This window comes from Nelumbo nucifera, chromosome 1 (assembly GCF_055504915.1).
Source record: "Nelumbo nucifera cultivar China Antique chromosome 1, China Antique-T2T, whole genome shotgun sequence".
Classification (NCBI taxonomy): domain Eukaryota; kingdom Viridiplantae; phylum Streptophyta; class Magnoliopsida; order Proteales; family Nelumbonaceae; genus Nelumbo; species Nelumbo nucifera.
In genome coordinates, this window is record NC_142649.1 from 43985457 (window position 1) to 44006377 (window position 20921).

The 20921-nt window shown below is 40.8% G+C and overlaps 2 protein-coding genes across 3 annotated transcripts in view; one reads left to right on the forward strand and one right to left on the reverse strand.

Moving 5' to 3' along the window:
- Positions 1-2092, forward strand: part of LOC104586281 (protein PEP-RELATED DEVELOPMENT ARRESTED 1, chloroplastic) — a 71297-nt gene extending 69205 nt beyond the window's left edge. For both annotated transcript variants that reach the window (XM_010243453.3, XM_010243452.3), the window contains 2 exons: positions 1177-1236; positions 1805-2092. In XM_010243453.3, coding sequence (XP_010241755.1) covers positions 1177-1236; positions 1805-1849 — 105 coding nt within the window. In that variant the 3' untranslated portion in view covers positions 1850-2092. The remainder of the gene's footprint in view (positions 1-1176; positions 1237-1804) is intronic.
- A 112-nt stretch (positions 2093-2204) lies between these two features.
- LOC104586302 (potassium transporter 5-like) lies at positions 2205-7148 on the reverse strand. Its single transcript, XM_088896585.1, has 9 exons — positions 6824-7148; positions 6371-6596; positions 6004-6258; positions 4374-4424; positions 4013-4273; positions 3793-3845; positions 3540-3654; positions 3194-3448; positions 2205-3101 (listed from the first exon to the last, which is right to left on the reverse strand). Exons 1-9 carry the CDS (start codon positions 7055-7057, stop codon positions 2218-2220), a joined length of 2334 nt encoding a protein of 777 aa, XP_088752711.1. The 5' UTR covers positions 7058-7148; the 3' UTR covers positions 2205-2217.
- Between the last annotated feature and the right edge of the window lie 13773 nt (positions 7149-20921).

Sequence of the window (20921 nt, forward strand, 5' to 3'; positions counted from 1 at the left end):
CAAATCATCTAACTCTTGAATTAGCTTATTTTGTTGAAACCGGAATCCTACCCAACCATCCACTTTGCATTCCTCCCACCAAGAAGCTACTCTTTTCTAAAACTCCTTGTGGGTAGTCCCAGTGATTAAAAAGGCGTACCTAAGGCGTACAGGCAAGGCGCATTTTAGGGTATGTGCCACCTAGGTCCTAGGCACAACCCTTTCAGAAGGCGCACGCCTGGTGTGCGGCTGATGTGCCTTGCACCTCAGCCCAGGCATGCGCCTTTTGAAAATTTGACGCTTTTTTGCTTTTTTTTTGGAGCCCCCAGATCCCCGAGAACCCCCTATTTGGCACTTTTTTGAATTTTCTGACATTTTTTTTTTAATTTTTGCACCTTGCTTCAAAAAGGCGCGTGCCTTGCCTTGCACCTTGTGCCTTGGGCGCAAATTGATCCCTGCACCTTTTTTGTGCCTTGTGCTTTTAAAACACTGGGTAGTCCATACCTTCTCCAACCTGAAAGGTGTCTTTCCTTTTCTAAAAACTTCATTTTGGAATCTGGATAACCACCAGTTAATGATCAGAGATCCAACGTGGCGTGATTGATTGCAAGCAGTTGGGAAAGTGCTCTTCCCAGTCATTGAACAATAGCCTAGAATCTTTGTTTTTTTTAATAAAATGCTATATGGAATGATGGAAAACAGTGATCTGAAGATGTTTTCATTTTGGGTTCAAATTTTGTATCCATTTTCTATATCTGATCCCTGTATGGGGAAATGTCTTCTATTTAGATATAGTAGCTATTGTATGCTACTAGAGGACTGATATGATGAATCTGAAGTCCAGATCATCCATGTAATTCTAGATTGTCCATCTGGCACTTCTCTCATTCATACCTTCACCATATCCTGCCATGTAATAGATTTCTCACATAAAAGATATCCATTGAACTTTTTGCTTTGCCAAGTAATAGAAGACAGAAGGGGAGCGTGGCTTTCGGCATTTGTTGAAGGACCCTTGCATTAAACTTTGCTAGTGAAAAGGGTAAGGTGTTGGGGGCAGTTCTAGTCCTGGAACATCAGCTGCCGTTTATATGGTGTATGCATGTTTATAGTTAGTTATGTATGAATTGATATATGTATTTTTTGTATATGTTCCATCCCCTCATTCTGATGCATCATTCTTCATTGATTTGTTAGGTACTGGGTGGTATTTATTCTGGAAATGTATCTGGCATTACAGCTCAACATCTAGAATGGGTAAGAGTAGCATGTTTGCCATTTAAAATGCTTTGCATACTTATTTTGGATGTCCATGAATTTTGAGGAAAGATGATCAAGAGCTCTCTCTCTCTCTCTCTCTCTTTGGCACCCAGCTTACCCACCAAACCAAAGATACTGTCAATTTCTGCCAACTTCACCAAAAATAAAAAAACAAATTGCATTTATCTCTTTTCTAGACATGTTTTGGTGTTCCATTTTGATGGATAAAGATTTGAAGAGACAATACAGTCCATGCTTAGACATACTGGGATCTGTGCATAATGGGCATCTGTAGGCACCTTTGCTGCATATTTTAATACTCCAAGTTGCTGAAATCTCAGTAATACTGTAGATTATCACATATTTACTTGACACAACATCTGTGACCCCATGAGAGAACACACAGATGATCAAGTTGAACATTTAAATTCCAATATTCCTTTTCTTTTAGAGCTGACTAAGATGTGCCAATAAAAGATGAAAAAGAGAGAAATTAAAAAGAATTTAGAGTTTTTGTCTACTACCCCTTAGAAACACTCATGAGTTCTGTTTTTCTTGCATTCAGGTCCATCAGAAGACGCTTCAAGTTCTACAGGAAATAGCATTTTAGTTTTCTATGGTGGACACCAATGTCTCACGATAATGCTAAGCAATTTTTGATCAACTAGTTTCCTTGAAAAAGAAGAGATCTATAGGATGCCGGGAATTCCTGATCAATTTTCTTTGTCAGTGAAATTCAAGTTGACTTGTATATATGAAAAATAGAGGAGCATCTCATTTGGGTAACTGAAACATATCTTCAATTTCAGAGTTCAGTTTTCCAAATATTATATACATCTTATTTTGTGTCCAAGCATCTAGAAGTGTTTATGACTTATTATATGAATAAATTCCATTTTACGCAAAAAAAAAGAAAAAAGTTATGCCACACACATTCTCCACTGACGTTTATGAGCAGCATTTCATTTCAAAATTGAGTCATACATGGTAATTCATGCCCACCTGTAGCAAATTCTTGTTTGGAATCTGCAGGTCCACGAATCCTTGCCTGAAGTTCCTTCGGAGGAAATCATATACATAATCTACCACCACCCTCTTCAGCATACAAGAATCCTTACTAGCCCTGACCTCGCTGTGTCCTAACAAGTACACTACTCCAGAGCTTCTTGATTTTTCCAAGAATTGGATCTCTTCTTCTCCTCCTCTGTCTGGGACTGCTGCAATTTTGTCATCCTGGTCAAGTCCTTCAAGATACTCCATTCTGATGAATGACTTGAGGTGCTCCATCAACAAATTCTCAAATTCTTCATTCCCTACTCTCCTTTCGCGATATCCATACCTCGCTATGCATCTATACATCTTGTAATCTTTGGGTCCCACCCGCCTAAGTGAAAACCTTTCAGCAGCTGGGACTTTGTTCACTGCCAAGTATTTAACAGAGACAAAAACTAATACAGAGTGTATGGCTGGAAGGTTGGTGAGGAAGTGAGAAAATATAGCTGGAATTCCATGAGTCAGTTCTGTGTAGAGAAGCCCAACACCAGGAACTCTTACAATGCCAAGGTCAGAGCCCAGGTTGTTTAGGTATTGAGTTGATACCTTCTTCTCTACTTCAAAAGCATAGCGTTTTGACTGGACATAGTGCCAGACATACATTACAAAGAAGAGACCCCCAGCAAAGGAGAGAGGAAGATAACCACCTTTATCGAACTTATAGAGCACAGAAGAGAAGTAGAGGAGCTCAAAGGAACCAAAGACAAGAACAAAGAGGGTAATAAAGTGAAGACTGGTTTGCCATATTATTAGCATTATCAAGATTAGAAGCGAAGTCGTAACCAGCATCACTGCAACAACAGCAATTCCTGTAGGTTTTAAGGAGGAAAAATTAATATCAGCTGATTCACGGAAATAACTGTGCATGCAAGTTATGAACACAAGATCTCAAGGCTGTTACCATAAGCATTGCCGATTTTAGTGGTGTCCTTGAACGATGCAGTGACCATGACACAGGCAAACATAAGCAGAAAGTTTATCTCTGGAATGTAGACTTGTCCTTCATGCTTGTGTGAGGTATGGACAACTCGGACTCTAGGGAAGCAACCCAAAGCCACTGACTGCTTTACAATAGAAAAGGTTGCAGAGATCATGGCCTGACTTGCAATGATCGATGCTGTCACAGCAGTCACAAACATAGGCCAGTACACTGAATCTGTCCATGGCATTTGAAGGGTTGTTTATCAGATACCAAACTCAAATTGAAGCTTAAATACCTTGAGGCCCTGAGGATGGAAAGGAATTACCTGGAGTTGATTTATAGAAAGCATCTTGGACATCCTGTGGGAACTTGGACAAGTAAGCAGCTTGTCCAACATAAGCACAGACCAAACATGGGTATACTAAGCCAGTAAACGCAATCTAAGGAGGAAACAATTCCAAAGGAAAATAAAATTATTTGTTAGTTTATCAGAAAAACAACTACCACTCATTGTAATCTATTCTTCACAAGGTAATAGATATTGAGTGAATTCTAAATGAATTAAAAGGTTAACTTACCTGAATTGATCTTACAGAGAAGTGTCCCAGATCTGCAAACATTGCTTCTGTTCCTGTTTCACCAGATGTGTGGAGCTAATGTTAAGTGCAGTTTTATACAAAATCAATATAATCAGATTTTCAATAAAATTGTGTTTGGTGATCAAATAAAGTTGATGTTTTGCTTGATAGATCTCCAATGTTTGGTCCATATGTGAAAGCTGAAAATATGAATGCTTACCAGTCATACAGAGGACAACTCCTCCAAGAGATACCCAAGCTCGTTTTGGGTCTCCGTTGAAATATTGATATATGTACACAGGGTTGAAAGCTTTCAAGACTGATGAATCATGGCGGATCAAGTTGAATATTCCAACGATCCCAATGAACAAGTACCATATCAAGATTGCCGGTGCGAATGTGTATCCTACTTTGTCTGTCCCAAATCTTTGAATTGAGAACAAGATCACTAAGATGGCTACAGAAATCATCACCACGATGTCTGGAAGGGACTCGTACGAAGAAAGATAAATTAGAGAATGACTAGAGACTAAATTATAGACAACATCAGAAGAAGGTTACTAAAGGATATATGGCTCTACCTGTGCTTATACTTTCATTTACTTTCCTCACTCCATCCACTGCTGATAGAACTGAAACAAGGTAAGACTTTCTCAAGTCAGAAAAAGAAAACCCAAATGAAATAGGAGTGAGTCAGCAGCTAGATATGGGTTCTTCTAATTCAGAAACCTCTTCTTGACTCATATGAGGTCAATGTAAGGATCCATATCTCTACATGTGTTGGACCTTTTCATAGTAATTTTAGCAGTTGATACTAAGTTATGCATTAAAAGGTGTCTGAGAAAAAAGAGATTCCTTTGCCACAAGGTATGAGGCCATTGAGTTGAAACTTACCATGGCCAACGTTATGGAGGAGCCATTTGGTTGGGAATAAAACAGCCATCTGGAGGGTTTCTTATTTACTAGATTTGTTAGTCATTTTGATAGTAAAGGGATCCTCTTTGATGCAATAATAGATAGAATTAGAGAGCTAGGGATGCAAATTGCTGTGAAATGTCCTCATGAGCACCCAAAAGATATCCAGATTGCAGTTTAGATTGGGGGCCCAACATACATGATAACTCTTTGGGCTTGTTTTACAAAAATTTACCCAATATCTAATTTTGGACTCTTATGGGCCTCACTTAATTCATAACTGTCCAATATGGGATGAAGTACGTAGCGTTAGTCCGTTAATCACCAACAGTGGTTGTGGGTCCAATATTCACTACCCCCTGAACAGAATCAAGACTAAGGTAGCATTTGATAAATCTGAAATTTGAAATGTAAAATCTAAAATCTAAAATCTAAAATCTGAAAGGTTAAAAAGATATTATTCAAACCTGAAATCTGAAAAGAAGTAGAAATGATTTTCTGCTTTTTAGAGGATCTGAAAAGATAAGATCATTTAATTAAAAATGATATTTATTGATTTATTACTATTAACTAATAATAAATAAAAATATTTTAAGTATTACTAATAAACATATTATGAAATATTCTTATTACTATATAAATATTAATAATAAATATTATTATTTATTTAAATTAAAAGGATATTATTTATAATTTTATAATAATTATTTAGTAGTAATATATTTATTATTAGTAAATAATATTAAAAAATTATTATTATTATTATTATTACTATCGTGATTAATAAATATATCAGTATTGAATAATAATAATAATCTTTTTTGGTATTTTTTATTACTTTTAATATTATCAAACAATCCTTTTAGATCATGAAAAACAGGAAATCATTTTTACTTCTTTTAAGATTTTAGATCCGAAAAATGGCTTTTGAATTTTCATACATCATCAGACTTTAAAGTTATCAAAAGCCACCTTGACAACAAAATTTTGTTTGTATGTGATTGTAATGTACAGAACAACTGCAACCCGTTTATTGGCTGTTGGGGTTGTACAATCTACAGTGTATACATGCTTTCGGGCCCATCTAATCAGATCTCCTTCCATCATGCATCATGCATCACGCATCACGAAAACGTCACTGGTCCCAACCCAAATAACTCAGTATAGATATTTATAGACAAGATATTAGTAGGTGAACGTATTATCAAGAAAATTGAAAAACAAGAACGCAAAAGATATTTTAGAGACTCTGAGCCAATTCAAAAGTATTTTTCTATAGAGAGAGAGAGAGAGGACCTGAAATGCAAGGAGTCAAAATCCCGTCTCCAATAACCATGCAAGTGCCAAGGAGAGCCACAGTAAGTAAAGCTGTCTTGACAAAAGAGCTTCCTTCCATGATTTCTTTGATCTTCTCTGCTCTCTTCGAGAGTTTGTTAGCAGCTCCCAACTTATAAGCAGAAAGCTTCATCTCCTCCTCTCCTTGTTGGCTGCTTGGTATTGCACTTACCTTCACATGTCTACATATCAACGAGTACATAGCAAAAGTTCCACCTAATAACAGTTGTTGAAATTAATAAGAACAAAAACCGAGCCTTCTCAAACCGAGATGGATTTTTCACTTGGAAATAATCTATTAATTAGAAAGCTTTTCACTTGGTATTACCGTCTCCGTTGTCGTTGGCTTGGAGAACTATGAGAACATATTTGATGAGGGGGAAGAGAGTGAGGCTGTAGATGATGAGTGACAGAGCCCCGATTATATGGTTGTGAGTTGGGGTTTGATCGGTGAAGGTGCTCGCAAATACATACAACGGAGATGTTCCGATGTCGCCGAAAACAACTCCGATGCTCTGGAACGCCAGCTTCATTGCAGCAGCCATAGATGCTGCCTGTACGTGAGAGCGAAGCAAGAAAGAGAAGCAGCTCAGAAACTGTTGATATATATATATATATATATATAATCTCAAACAGCAAAACCCAACTTCAAAAAATAAATAACATGATCAAATAACCATGAACCTGAAAGTATTCATCAGAAGTAGAAAAATGAACTGAAATATTATAGACATATATTTCTTTAATTTTAATTTGCTTGCTATTTTGCTAAATCTCAGACCTTGGTTAGCTTGGTTGTGGTAGACATTCCAGAGACCTTAGAGGCCTCTTGATCAAGTGAGTCGAACCTTTGAAAGAGTTTCTGTCGTTTGGATTGGTTTTGGGTAGTTTCCACATCCACTTTCTCTTCTTTGTAATCTACCAAAACAATATTCTTGATCTCCTTTTCCTCCTCCCTCTCCACCATCTCTACCACATTGATAACTGCGTCGTCGTTACAGACTTCTTTCTCCATGGCTACCAGGCAAAGAAGTCCAGGCACAACTGCTCAACTCTCAAGAGCTCCCTCCCTCTTACAGTCTTAACTGTTACTTTGCCAAGAAGTGAGGAACCTCTTCCGTTTTTATAGGCGCTCCCAGTCCCAGAGACGTACCGAGTTCATGGGTCAGCTTGTTCACTTGCCCCCCAAAACTTTTCAAAATGGGCGAGCTTCAAAAAAAACAAAGGGAAAGGGCGACCTCTGATCACTTTTGACACGTGGCAATACCTCATTGTGTTAACAAGATGTTCAGTCATTGACAAGGGAACCTGCTCTGCGGCTTAATAACCTGTTTGAATGCTCAGTTTGTCCTCTTCCAGTTTTCTAATTTGCTTTTTTGCTTACCTTTTTGTGGTAGTCTTGCTTTTGCTTACTCGGGTTACACATTTTTTTTTTTATAGCTATTACTCGGTTTAGACTAAACAACGTGTTTCATGTCACGGTACTCTCCTCCCTGGAAAGTGGAAACTACAAAAAATTACTGAGATGACTCAGAAATCTGAGAACCGTACGATTAGTGCCTGGGTGGGGCCGACATAATTTTGGGCGTGACTCGTGAGATGAGAAGGGAATGGGTGGATTGACCCGTTAACTGAAATCGGAAACAGTCCATCTCTTGATATTAAATTCGTAGTTAGAAGAATATGAGATTTTGTTTCGAAAGCAACATCATGCATATATATATATATATATTAAAACTGGTCGTACCATATCAGAATAGTTATCCTAGAAATCCCCTTCTTAATTTTCTATTTTTTTAAATTTTCTTTTTTTTAATTCCACGTAATTGTGATTAAACCCAATGAAAGGCGTCTTCCGCCCTCCTTATTAATTCGTTTAACAAGTTGGAATGCCAGATGTTTGGACGTGCCAATCTTCTTCCAATTTCAATTCTTTATTTTGATTTTTACTTTTTTTTATTTAGATTTCCTGATTTCATTTGGGTTTTGCAAATAGATTAGGTTTTGTTGGCCATTCTCCAAGATAGAGGCTCTAGCTCAAAGCTTTGATTTCACAATCAAAGCTCCAGTCATTCTTCAAGACAGGTGATGGAGGGTGATTTGGCCTGATCTCATAATAAGGGGACACGTGGACGTGATTCGACATAGGTGATAACTCAACATAACGAGCTCGCTATAACCCAGTCTGACAGCTCGCTACAAGATAATACTCCGTTGCCCCGAGCTAAGACTCTCCCAAGTAGGGAGTACCCCGAGCTAAGATTCTCCCAAAAAGGAGAATCCTGAACTGAAGATACTTCGGGTTAAGCTCGTCAGCTCCCTAGCTAGAATAAGCTCGCTCCTGTCCAAAAACCTAAGAGCCACCTCAGTGACCTGCCTCAGAAGCACCTTGGCATACCACCAGTAGCTCAGTGTAAGGTAGCTCACTGCAGAGCAGCTCGGCGTATCGCAGGGGGTTTCCTGCCTGACAACCGTACCTACCAACCCTAGAGACTATGCCCACGTCTCTCGCCTGGCAGCGTCATGCCTGCCAATCCTGGAGGCTGTTTTTCCTAGCAGGACCGTACTCTGCAGCGATCACCTTCGCCCACCAGCTCAACTTTGACAAATAACGGCCAGCCACTCCAGGCCGTTATCTGACAGCAGATCGCCGCAGCAAAGATTCGGAGGCGGTTGCACCTGACATGTCAGGATACTAGTATATAAAGACCCCGACCCCCAAAGGAGAAGGTATTGCGTGATCATCACTCTAGCTCTTTAATTTCTCTGCAACTCTCCCTCTTTCTCTCCCAGCTTTCAATCCGATTACTAACTTAACCGCCGGAGTGTTCCCACCGGGTGAGCCCCCCGGGTTCCTTCATCTTCTTCCTCGCAGGCATCTCTCGTCCATCACCAGCTAGGAGCGCAGCAGCCACTTCCAGCTAGGAGTGACCAGATCACGCACCATCAATTGGCACTGCCTGTGGAAAACGCTTCGAAAAGCCTTTCTTCACCAAATCTTTCAAGTTCAGTTTCCATGGCTTCCTCTAGCAACGCCGGACGCAGTGCAGACATGAACGCCTCCGGGGAGCAACCTCAGATCCCGACGGTGTGCATTGGACAATTCACCCTACCACTCTCTACGGATGGAGTTCCTACTCTGAATGTGCCCCAGATCATGGCACCCTACCACCTTTGTTGCGTCCAACAATGAAGTGGAGTACGAGGTGTTGATAGCCGGGCTGGCCCTAGCGAGTGAAGTAAAAGCTAAGCACATCGTTATTTGCAGCGACTCCCAGCTCGTGGTCAACCAGGTCACCAGCGAATATGAAGCTCGCTAGCCAACCATGGTCGCCTACTTAGCCAAAGTCAGAGAGGCTCTACTCAACTTCCAGTCCTACTTCGTCAAGCAAATCCCGAGATCCGAGAACGCTGAGGTCAATGCCCTATCCTGCCAGCACAAGCGATAACACCATGAGAACCGTGTACATAGAGAACCTGCCTCGGCCTAGCATTCTCGGGGGAGGGGGCAGAGGAGGTCGCTCCTGTCGTACAAGCAGAGCCGAGCTGGGTTGATCCACTCGCGAGCTACCTGCTACACGAGACCCTCCCTGCAGATCGTAATGCTGCCAGAAGGGTAGAGCGTCAGGCAGCCAAATACATCATGATAGACGAACAGCTGTACTGAAGATCCTACACGCTCCCTTATCTGCGCTACTTACAACCTTCTGAAGTCAAGCTCGTGCTCCGCGACACTCATGAGGGCTTGTGCGGCGGACACATGGGGGGCAGGGCACTCACCCAGAAGGCGCTACGATAGGGATATTATTGGCCAACGATGAAGGCAGATGCAATTGAGTTTGTGAGAAGGTGTGACAAGTTTCAGAAGCATGCCAACATCCACCACCAACCCGCTGCCGACCTAAAGTACCTTACCAGCCCGTGGCCCTTTGCACAGTAGGGGATCGATATACTCGGACTGTTTCCACCAGCGACAGAACAGAGGAGGTTCTTAGTGGTAGTAGTTGATTATTTAACTAAGTGGGTGGAGGTCGAACCTCTCGCAACGATCACGGTGCGAAGTGTGCAAAATTTCTTCTGGAAGAATATAGTTTTCCATTTCGGACTACCCCGAGTGCTCATCTCTGATAACGGAAAACAATTCGAGGACATTAAGTTCCAGAACTGGTGCAAAGACATGGGAATACAACAAAATTTCACCTCGGTGGCGCACCCTCAAGCGAATGATCAAAAGCGGAAGTCACAAACAGAGCCATTCTCCGTGGACTGAATGCACGTCTAGCCCGAGCTAAGGAACTGTGGGTAGACGAGCTGCCCAGCGTACTATGGGCTTATCGAACCACAGTGAAGACCACAACGGGCCAGACCCCTTTCAACATCACTTATGGCACGGAGGCAGTGATCCCAGCCGAGATTGAGGTCCCTACGCTACGCCTGGAAGCATATGACGATGAAGCAAACAAGGATGAACTACGCACCAACCTCGACCTACTTGATGAGGTACGAGACCTCGCATACATTAGGACCGTGGCCTACCAGTAGAGAGTAGCTCGGTACTATAATGCCAAGGTCAAGAAGCGGAACCTCTGCGTCGGAGACCTAGTTCTTCGTAAAGTCATGGTACCTGAGCCCGGTGTTGGTAAGCTCGGGCCAAATTGGGAAGGACCCTACCGAGTAAAGCAGGTACTTGAGGAAGGAATGTATGAGCTCAAAAACCTAGAAGGGAAGTAGGTACCTCAGGCATGGAATATTGTCAACCTAAGGCAATATTACTTGTAATTACCGAGCTGAGTGGACCACAAGTCGCTCCTCGAGCTTTAGGGCCAAAGTGCTGAGCTAAACCTCGACACTACAAGACCCAGTCGCCTCCGTGGCATGGGCGAACTCCAGAAGTGAGTGGACCACAAGTCGCTCCTCAAGCCTAAGGGCTAAAGTGTCAAGTTAAACCTCGACACTACAAGACCTAGTCGCCTCCATGGCATGGGCAAACTCCAGAAGTGAGTGGACCATAAGTCGCTCCTCGAGTCTAAGGGCCAAAGCGTCGAGCTAATAAAAGAACCTCAGCACCATATAAAGACCCAGTCGCCTCTTTGGCATGGGCGAGCTCCAGAGGAGGTGGACCATTAAGTCACTCCCTCAGCCTAAGGGCTAAAATACCGAGCTAACAAAGGACCTCGGCACCATCAAAGACCTAGTCGCCTCTTTGGTATAGGTGAAGGGCTAAGGCACACCCAGCTCAGGTATGAATACCTATAATGGTTGTTACGACATGTAGCCTGTATGTAGACAGGTCAGGCGTATACCCTACAATATCGCTCACTTCGGCAAATTACTCCTAAGTACGGGGTGGCAGTTCGGGGTAACAGCTAAGGAACCCCTACTTCGGTCGTCTAGCTCGATAGTTCAACAGTTCGAAAAAAATCACCATGGTCAGAAGATCAATTGCACAACACTTAACAAAAAATGTATTCCATTATAAAGAGTTCGTTACAAAAGGGGAAAGAAGAAAAAGAAGTTGAGCTCGCAGGGTCACAGTACAAAAGACTACTTGGGGCACTCATCGCTCTTGCCCGAAGCCTCGACAGAGGAGCCAGCCTTGTCATCGGCATTGGTCTCTGCAATGTCGTCACTGTCGCTCTCCGCTTCCGAGTCTGGGTCTTCAGCAGCTTCAAGGGCTACCTCCTTTGTGATTCGCGAGGTAGTGATGGCACTCACATCGAGCTGTGGGAACTCGCGCTTGATCGGCTACCTACTGAGCTTGAAGCCTTTGCAGTAGCCCTTCGCCCCAGCCTCGACCAGGTCTCCCTCAAACTCCTCCGAGCTCTTATAATCCTGGACAGCCTTGACCTTGGCCTCCTCCATGGACTGGAGAAAGATTTCAGTCCGCTCCTTGACATTCACTTCGAGGTTCTCCACCTTACGCTCCAGATCCGCCTTCTCTGACATCAGTGACTCGATAAGCTCTTTTTGAGCTCACACACTGTTCTCCAGATGATGGATCTTGCCGCGAGCTGAATTCAGTTCAGTTTGAGCATCGCAGGACGAACTCTCAACAGCTAAAGCCCGCTTCAAGTGCTGCTCGGACTAGTAAGTCAAGGCGTGCACAGCGGTGTTCACCTGCCAAGAGTATAAATTAGTACCAGCAAAGCTACAAATACAAAAAATCAAAGTAGAACAAGACTTACCACCATGCAGTGGGTAGCTGCCCGAGCTCTGAGCTGAGCAGGCGTTAGTTCATCCCAGCTCGCGACTTCTTCAGAATACACAGCTCCTTTGCTCTTTCAGAGGCTGCATTGCGGGGTCAGGATACTCCGAACTAATCCCTCGCTCCCCGAAGAAGCAACGGTTGTCGTAAGGGCGGGTCCCAAAGATGTCTTGCACGAGGTGGGACCTTCTCCGACTCCAAGTCGATCACCGGAGAAACACTGGAAGGCTGTTCGGGATCAAGGATGACGGGTTCTGGGGATTCAATACGAGCTCTTTTAGTAGCTCGCTTCTTCTTCTTCCCCTTCATCCGCCCAAGAACCTTGTCCGCGCTAAGATGCATGGGAGCTGCAACAAAACCCGACGTTAGCAACGTCAACAAGAATAAAATACCAACTGTCAAAAATAACACTAAACCAAAGACGACCTACCAGGACTCAAGCCGGCCTACACGAGCTTATCTTCAGCAAGGTAGTCCTTGCAGTGGAAGTCGAGCTCTGTCCACAATTGGAGCATCTCCCTTGTCTTCAGGTCCAGCCTAACACCGAAATCCTGAATGGCAGCCCTCCAATGGGTAGGAAAAGGCCACCCTGTGGGATTGCAAACTACGAAATAACTCCGTTTCCAGGTCAGGATCCTATTGGGTAGTTCGTGTAAAAGTTTATAGCCTGGGCAAGGTGACAGATAATAGGTCCGCCTATGCTCGGGAAGAACGCAGGAAGAATTTTTCTTGATTGATAAAATAGAAGAAAAAATTTCAAGGTCCAGAGGTAGACAGTACTCGTAAAAAAGAGATCGTCTCTACTACATTCCGAACTGAGTTTGGGTGTAATTGGTCTATAGTGATATTGAAGAACTTCAGGACCTCGATGATCAAGGGATGTAGAGGTAAGCGAAGACCAGCCACGAGCTGCTATTCGAAGATTACGATCTCATTATGATTGTGTTCCCAAGGGAAGTGGTATTGACCTATTAAAGCCCTAAGTCTATCTACAGTCAGCGTCGAGGGGCCAAACCTGTCCGGCGCCCAACCTCGATGAGAAGTAGACGCCGGATTATTCACGTTCTCTCATGCCTCCCTGGATGAATCCACCTTGGGAGGACCGACCTGAGCCGGGGTACCTTCCTCGGGCTCATCCAAGAGACTATCAAAACTAAGTTGCGACATAACTACGAACTATAAAGAGAAGCTAGGAAGATTCACCAAGAAGAGAGACCGAACTGAAAGAACTGACGAACTAGAAAACTCGAGCTGAGGACTTTAACCGCGACCTCAAGGCGAATGCTAGTGAACTTATGGTGGAGAAAATGACTCGGTCGAGATCAAGAAGATCTGACAGTTCTTGAGAAAACCGGTTGCACAACCCTCGAGGTCGAAATCAGTTTAGCACGTTTTTTAGCGTCCGCGAAGTCTATAGATCGCGTGACATCCGTGCGTAAACCGCACACGACCTGGGTTATACTTGGTTGAGCCAAGCAGCCGAACTGGTCCGACCGACGAACTGTCTGACTAGACGGCCTGAACCTCGAGCCAAATCCACCCATCACGCCGTGAACTCCCCGCACCAGGTCAGGACACCTGGCCCGGGGAGTGGGGAAAAATTGATGGAGGGTGATTTGGCCCGACCTCATAATAAGGGGACACGTGGACGTGACTCGACATAAGTGACAACTCAACATAACGAGCTCGCTCCAACTCAGCATAACGAGCTCGCTATAACCCAGCCTGACAGCTCGCCATGAGTGGCAGCTCGCTACAAGATAATACTCCGTTGCCCCAAGCTAAGACTCTCCCAAGTAGGGAGTACCCTGAGCTAAGATTCTCCCAAAAAGGGAGAATCCCGAACTGAAGATACTTCGGGTTAAGCTCGTCAGCTCCCTAGTAAGAATAAGCTCGCTCCTGTCCAAAAACCTAAGAGCCACCTCGGCGACCTGCCTCAGTAGCACCTCGGCATACCACCAGTAGCTCGGTGTAAGGTAGCTCGCTGCAGGGCAGCTCGACGTATCGCAAGGGGTTTCCTGCCTGACAATCGTACCTACCAACCTTGGAGACTGTGCCCACGTCTCTCGCCTGGCAGCGTCGTGCCTGCCAACCCTGGAGGCTGTTTTTCCTGGCAGGACCATACTCTACAGCGATCACCTTCGCCCACCAGCTCAGCTCTGACAAATAACGGCCAGCCACTCCAGGTCGTTATCTGACAGTAGATCGTCGCAGTAGAGATTTGGAGGCGGTTGCACCTGACATGTCAAGATACTAGTATATAAAGACCCTGACCCCAGAGGAGAAGGTATTGCGTGATCATCACTCTAGCTCTTTAATTTCTCTGCAACTCTCCCTCTTTCTCTCCCAGCTTTCAATCCGATTACTAACTTAACCGTCGGAGTATTTCCGTCGGGTGAGCCCCCGGGTTCCTGTTAGATAGTTGTATGCCCTTAGCTTAAATCAGAATTATGTACATTATGAATTTATTGTAAATGAATAAAGTACACATTTGATTCATGTTCCTGTGGTGTGTTTCTATGTAATACCCTTAAACTGGACACTTAATGAGACTTGTGTTAGTTTAGAATGTTCACAGCCATTGGGTAAGTCTGGGGAGATTTATCCTGCCAAGGCTGACACTGGTGTGCGGCCAACTGTTGGGGTGGCTTGTCTCAGCTACCAGAGTGAGACCCGAAGCACATGTAGTGTAGGATTAATAGAACCTTTGAACCGGACCAGATTTCCAGTATTGCCCTGGACCTTGGAGATAGATGGGCAAAACTGGAAAGTTACACCTAACCCTTAGACTCGATTATGATACTACACTAGGTATCGGATTGGGCTGTCTTTGATGTACCAATCTGTGAGATCCTTAGCGGGGGTCAAAACCTAGGTATGTTGGTACAGTCCGAGAATTCATCTGAGTGGGTGATCATAGTGACAGGATCAGCCCCTTTGTCGGACAAAGGTAATGATCGGGGATGCACTCTCTCTGATGGAAACCAAAACTGCCGGCAGCCGATTTCAATTGTTGAGATTTTGTTTTGCAAAATATATTTATATAAAGATATATATATGTTATGGTTTCGAAATGATTTGCAAAATGTTTTAATTCCTGGGATCCATGTAAGTAGAGAGTGCAACACTGTTCCTTGCAGTCGAGGGAGAGGTCCTCCCTTGTCGGGCAGTGTTTAATCATTATGGGCTAAGAGGTTAAGTGTAAGACCATTGAGGATAATACCTGATGGGCTAATCTTGCATCTGCCCACAGTCCCTGGGTGTTACAAGGTGGCTTGGCCCAGGGACCACTTAGGGTAAGTGTAGGGCCCATAGAGCCCATAAGATGGGTTTCATGGGGTGCACTGTCCATAACAGTGTATTCGGCCAGGCCTTGTAACAAAGGTTGGGCTGAACCCATCTGGCTGATGTGTAGATCAATGTTTGGGTCCCATGCCATACAAGGAAGCCCAACTGGGCAGCAGTTTGGAAGGCTAAGTGAGTACATAACCTTAAATGGGCCTTAAGCCCATTTCGAACTGGGCTGATTTGATCAGTCAATTAAAAGGGGCGAATTTTGAAATGGATCAGCTAATAGGATTGGGCCTAGACCCTATCCACTTAGAAAGTCCAAGATCTAAATGAGATTTAGATTTGGAAGCCTTCTAATTAGATTAGGAGATGGCTGATCTGAACTGCAGATAAGATAAGGGTTATCCCTTATCACTTAAAGGGACTTCTAATTCAAATATGATTTGGATTAGCAACTCCTAATGGGATTAGGAGCTAAGCCCTTTAAGATTATGAAAGAAGAAAGGGGTGGCAACAGTTAGTGAATGATGTTCAATTCTCTTCAGAGCTGAAAATCACAAGAAGAGAGAATTCTGCACCCTGCGAATACTCTCTTGTCGCCTCCTTACTGCCGCCGCCTTTACCTTCAGTTCGATCTCCAGTTCTTGGGAGAAATCAAGATCTGATCTTGATTCCAATCTTTTGGAAAAAGATTGGTTGGAGCTATACTTACAAGCCATCCAGTTGATTCTTGCGAAGGGTCAAGTTCTTTTGGAAGAACATTGCTGATTCTGCTCCATCCTACACTACGCCATCTTTAGTGGGAGCAGATTTTGGATCCTTTCTTGGGCGTGAACACCTCAATTGGGAGATATTGTTTCTCCGTATCAGGTACGTCCTCCCTCCTACTCCTTTTGGTCCAGATCTGGTTTGGTTCTTGATTCAAGATTGATCTTTGAAAAACAAGTTTTTCTAAAAATAGGGAATTCGATTCCCTGCAAAGATGGGAGAAATTTTTGAAATTCACCCAATCCATTCCACAATACTTGGGCGTCCATGTGATGGATATCCCATCCCTTCAGTTCCTTCATCTTCTTCTTCGCAGGCATCTCCCATCCGTCGCCAGTTAGGAGCGCAATCACTTCCAACTAGGAGTGACCAGATCGCGCACCATCAACAGGTAAGGTACAAAACTTTTCCTCTATTATGTATATGAGGAACTACACATCTTGAAGTAACACCTATCATATGGTGGTACAAGAAACATACACAAAGACTTTGTTAAGGTTTGAAGTCTTTTTTTGGATACCATAACAGGGGCTCCGCCCCATTGTCCCTTTCAACCTATCCTTGAATGATGAAGATCTTTTAATGTTTTACATGAACCATAGAGATGAGTTTCTAGATATCCACCTGTTACTGTTAGGAATTTTGCTTAGACAAAGTAGGAGTTTCTACTTATACTTTCCTTTTTAACGTCCCTTTTCTCACTTCTCAATTTTCTTCGGTCCTTTACAAGCCAACCAATGACTGGAACAACAACAAAACTTGCCTAGATTTCGTTCAGAATGGCCATTGGCCATTTTCCGATTAATTGGGCATGGGCAATTGGAAGTAATTGATTGCGCGTATAGACCGTTTATACATTCGGGTAAGGATGACAAAGTAAACATGTATTGTTCATCCGTTGTCAATCCATGTAAATGGGTTAATAACTTTCTATTGGATAGACCGGTCCGTACTTCCATTCAAACCGTTTTTCAAATCCATTCTCCATGTTTGAGTCAATTAAACAAAATTTTAACGTTCTTAGATAAAAAAATTATGGTTTAATTTTAAAATTCATTATTACATATAAAATTAATTTCCATTAGAACCAATGCAATTTATTTAACAAAAATGTTTTTATTAATAAAAATTAGTACTTCAAAAATTCTAACTTCATAATTAATATACTTACAAGAACTAATAAAATTAATAACATATAATAAAAATTAATCAAGCAATAATTAATAAAAACGAATTTACTAATATATTATTAAATAAAGTTCAATGGCATTTATTAAACAAAATTAGTATTTAATAGAAAATAATAAAATGTCAATTTATTATTATTCCAAAATAAAGTTAATATAAAATAAAACTAAAATTAAAACTATTAATAATTAAATTCCAAACAATTCCATTAATTTTATTAAAATAAAATTTGTTAAAGTTCCATATATATATATATATATATATATATATATATATATATATATATATATATATATATATAAGTGTGTGTGTGTGTGTGTGTGTGTGTTTGTCCATGTGAGCATGTCTCTCCTTTGAGAGAAGCTATTTATCTATTTTCTCCATTTTTTGTATTTTTTTTTAATTTCTTTTGTTTTAAAAATATAAAACAGTAATATAGATTAATAAAGCTATACACTATTAGAGAGAAACCTTTAAATTTTCCAAGGCCTCTTATTCTAATGCATGTTATTATTACATTTAAAAGAAGATAGAGAGAGAGAGAGAGAGAGAGAGAAAGAGAGAGAATAGTATAAATCAAGATTTTTACAACCGAACTAGACAACGAATTGGTTAGAGGTCCAGTTTCTAGGTCGAATGGTCCGATCGTTCAAACTGAATGGATGACCCATTCTGACAAAAAAAATAATAATAATAAACGGCAAGATCATTGGGCAGTTCAAACGGTTTGACCGCCAAGGTCAACGGTTTTTGGTGAAATAACAGTTATGGGGTAAAATGGAACCGATCACCTGACCAATTCCCAATTTTTCCGATCTGGTCCAGTTTTGAAAACCATGATATAAATAAAATAATATAAATAGTTGTGGTTAAACAATAAAAATTATTAATTTAAAAATTCACTAAAAATAAATATTAACAAAACTTAGTAAATATTAAAAATGTGTTTCAATTCCACTTAAACGTCCAACTTAATAAACACTAATAAAAATAAGAAATTTAAATATAAAAATATTAATTGATAGTTATAATAATATTATTAGATAACTTATGAGTTGAGAACTTAATAAACGGTAATCAAAAATATTAATTGATAGTTTTAAAATACCAACAATTAATTAAAAATCAGAAAAAAAATTATAAAAAACCTAAACATAATTAAAATACTAAAAATAATTAAAAAATATTGAAAATTAACAATTAATTAAAATAAGGGTATTTACTTAAAATAATGAAAATACTAAAATACAATTAATAGTATTTTACTATTAAAAAATAACAAAAATTATTAAAAAATACCCAAGCCAGAAATTATTAAAAATTAATGATAACTAATTGTATTTTTAATAACTATGGTATTTATTTATTTATTTAATTATTTTTACTGAAAGCAAATGCAAATTAATTTTGTAGTGACTAATATGCAAAAACAAATGATGAAAATATTGGAAATTATTTTAATTAGCAGTAATTATAATTTAAGCTATAAATAGTAAAAAATTACATTTAATTACTTTTAGCCAAGAAATTAGCAATATTTCTGAAAATATGATAATTTCCATAAATCACTATACTTTAAATAGATATAGTAATTTAATAATTATAAAATTTTAACAGCTAACAACATTTTAATAATTAATAATAAAAAGTAACAAATCGTTTATAACTTAACCTAACCCGACTAGGTCTATAAATTTGCAAGCTCAAGCAAATATTTTCTTTTGAGTTAGGTCTAGTTGAGATATGCACCGTGCTCACACATTATCAGGGATAATTAGATCTGAAGTCTAATTGGGTATCAAACTTTTGGGCCTAAGCTAAACCACCCCTAATAAGCTCAACTTGGAAGTTATATGCATATATGGTAAATATTATTATATAATATTTAAATAACAAATTTTATATTAAAAAATCATAATTTTAAAATTAACACAGGGCTCTTTATCAACAAAAAATGTGCAAGCCCAAGCCCGAGCCCAACCCTTATATAAAGCCCAAAGCTCAAGCCCGAGCCTGAGCCCAAAGCCCGATTTGTACACAAAATGTCTTAATTTTAGTATACTTTTATAAACTAATATTATATTAATTTAGTAATAATTTAATAAATTAATAAACTAATTTATATTTCCTAATAGTAAATTGATATTTATTAATAATTTAAGAAGCATATATATATATATATATTTATTTATTTATTATATATAACATAAGTACCTTTTTATATATGTAATAGTATCGGGTTGGGCTTATTTGAGAAAGCTCAAGCTTGAGCCCATGAGCCTAAAATTTTGTCCGAGCCTAAAAAATAGTGGGTCAGGAGCCGGACCGTCGGACTACCTAGCCCATGAATATGTCTAATTGTATATATCAAAAATCATATGAAATAAAAATTTAAACATCTTCATTTTTTTTTTAAATGGACCTCTTATAGCTTGGCTCGGTTTGCGGCTTGGCCTGGCCCAAGGCTCGACCCAACATGACCCGATTTACACCTCTACTTGAACTCGTCCAATACTGGGGACAGGGCGGGGAAATTCGAGGATTCCCCATCCTTGATGAGGAGTGGGGTCCCTTGCCCCTGAACCTGCCTGACATTGAGGAGTGGTTGCCTTGCCTTGAACCCGCTTGACATTGGGGATGGGGCGGGAATGTGGTAGAGTGTCTTGATAATGGGGCAGGTGAAAGAATGGTGAGATCCATCATATGGACGCCAAAAGGGTTGCGGAATGGGTGGGCGAATTTCAAAAATTTCTTGTCATTCTTCCAACTGGGAATCATATTCCCTGAATTTTCTAGGATTTATCTTGAATCAAAACCGAACCAATTCTGAACCAAAAGAGAAGGGAAGGGATATACCTGATCCGGAGAAGTAGTATCTCCCAACGTTGGTGTTCACGGCCAAAGAAAATCCCAAGAACTGCTCCCACTGAAGATGACACAGTGATGATGGAACAGAATCAGCAGTGTTCGTCCCACGAACCAGATTCTTCTGAAGAACTCGATGGAAGCAGTGAGCACCACACACAATCAAGAACTTTTCTTGATCTTCCCTTACAGAGAACTCGAACTGGCAGTAGATGGCGGCAGCTGCTGGAGGAGAAGGCTAGAGAAGAAGATGGCGAACTGCTTTTCTTTTCTCTAGGGTTTCCGAGATCCTATCTCAAGAATGCAGTGTTATCTGCGAAATCCTTTGGGTTCAAATTCTTGTAATTTGAATTCTTGTTTCTCCTCTTTTATTTGTGATTAAGAAACCTCCTAATCTCATTAGGAGTTATCCTAATCCAAATCTGTATTTGGATAAGGAGTCTTCTTAATCCACCTGTAGATTAGATCAGCCCACTCTTGATCTTATCAGGAGGTTAACATTTTCAAATCCTATTTGAATTTGGTCTCCATGAGTGGATAGGGTTAAGACCCAATCCTTTTT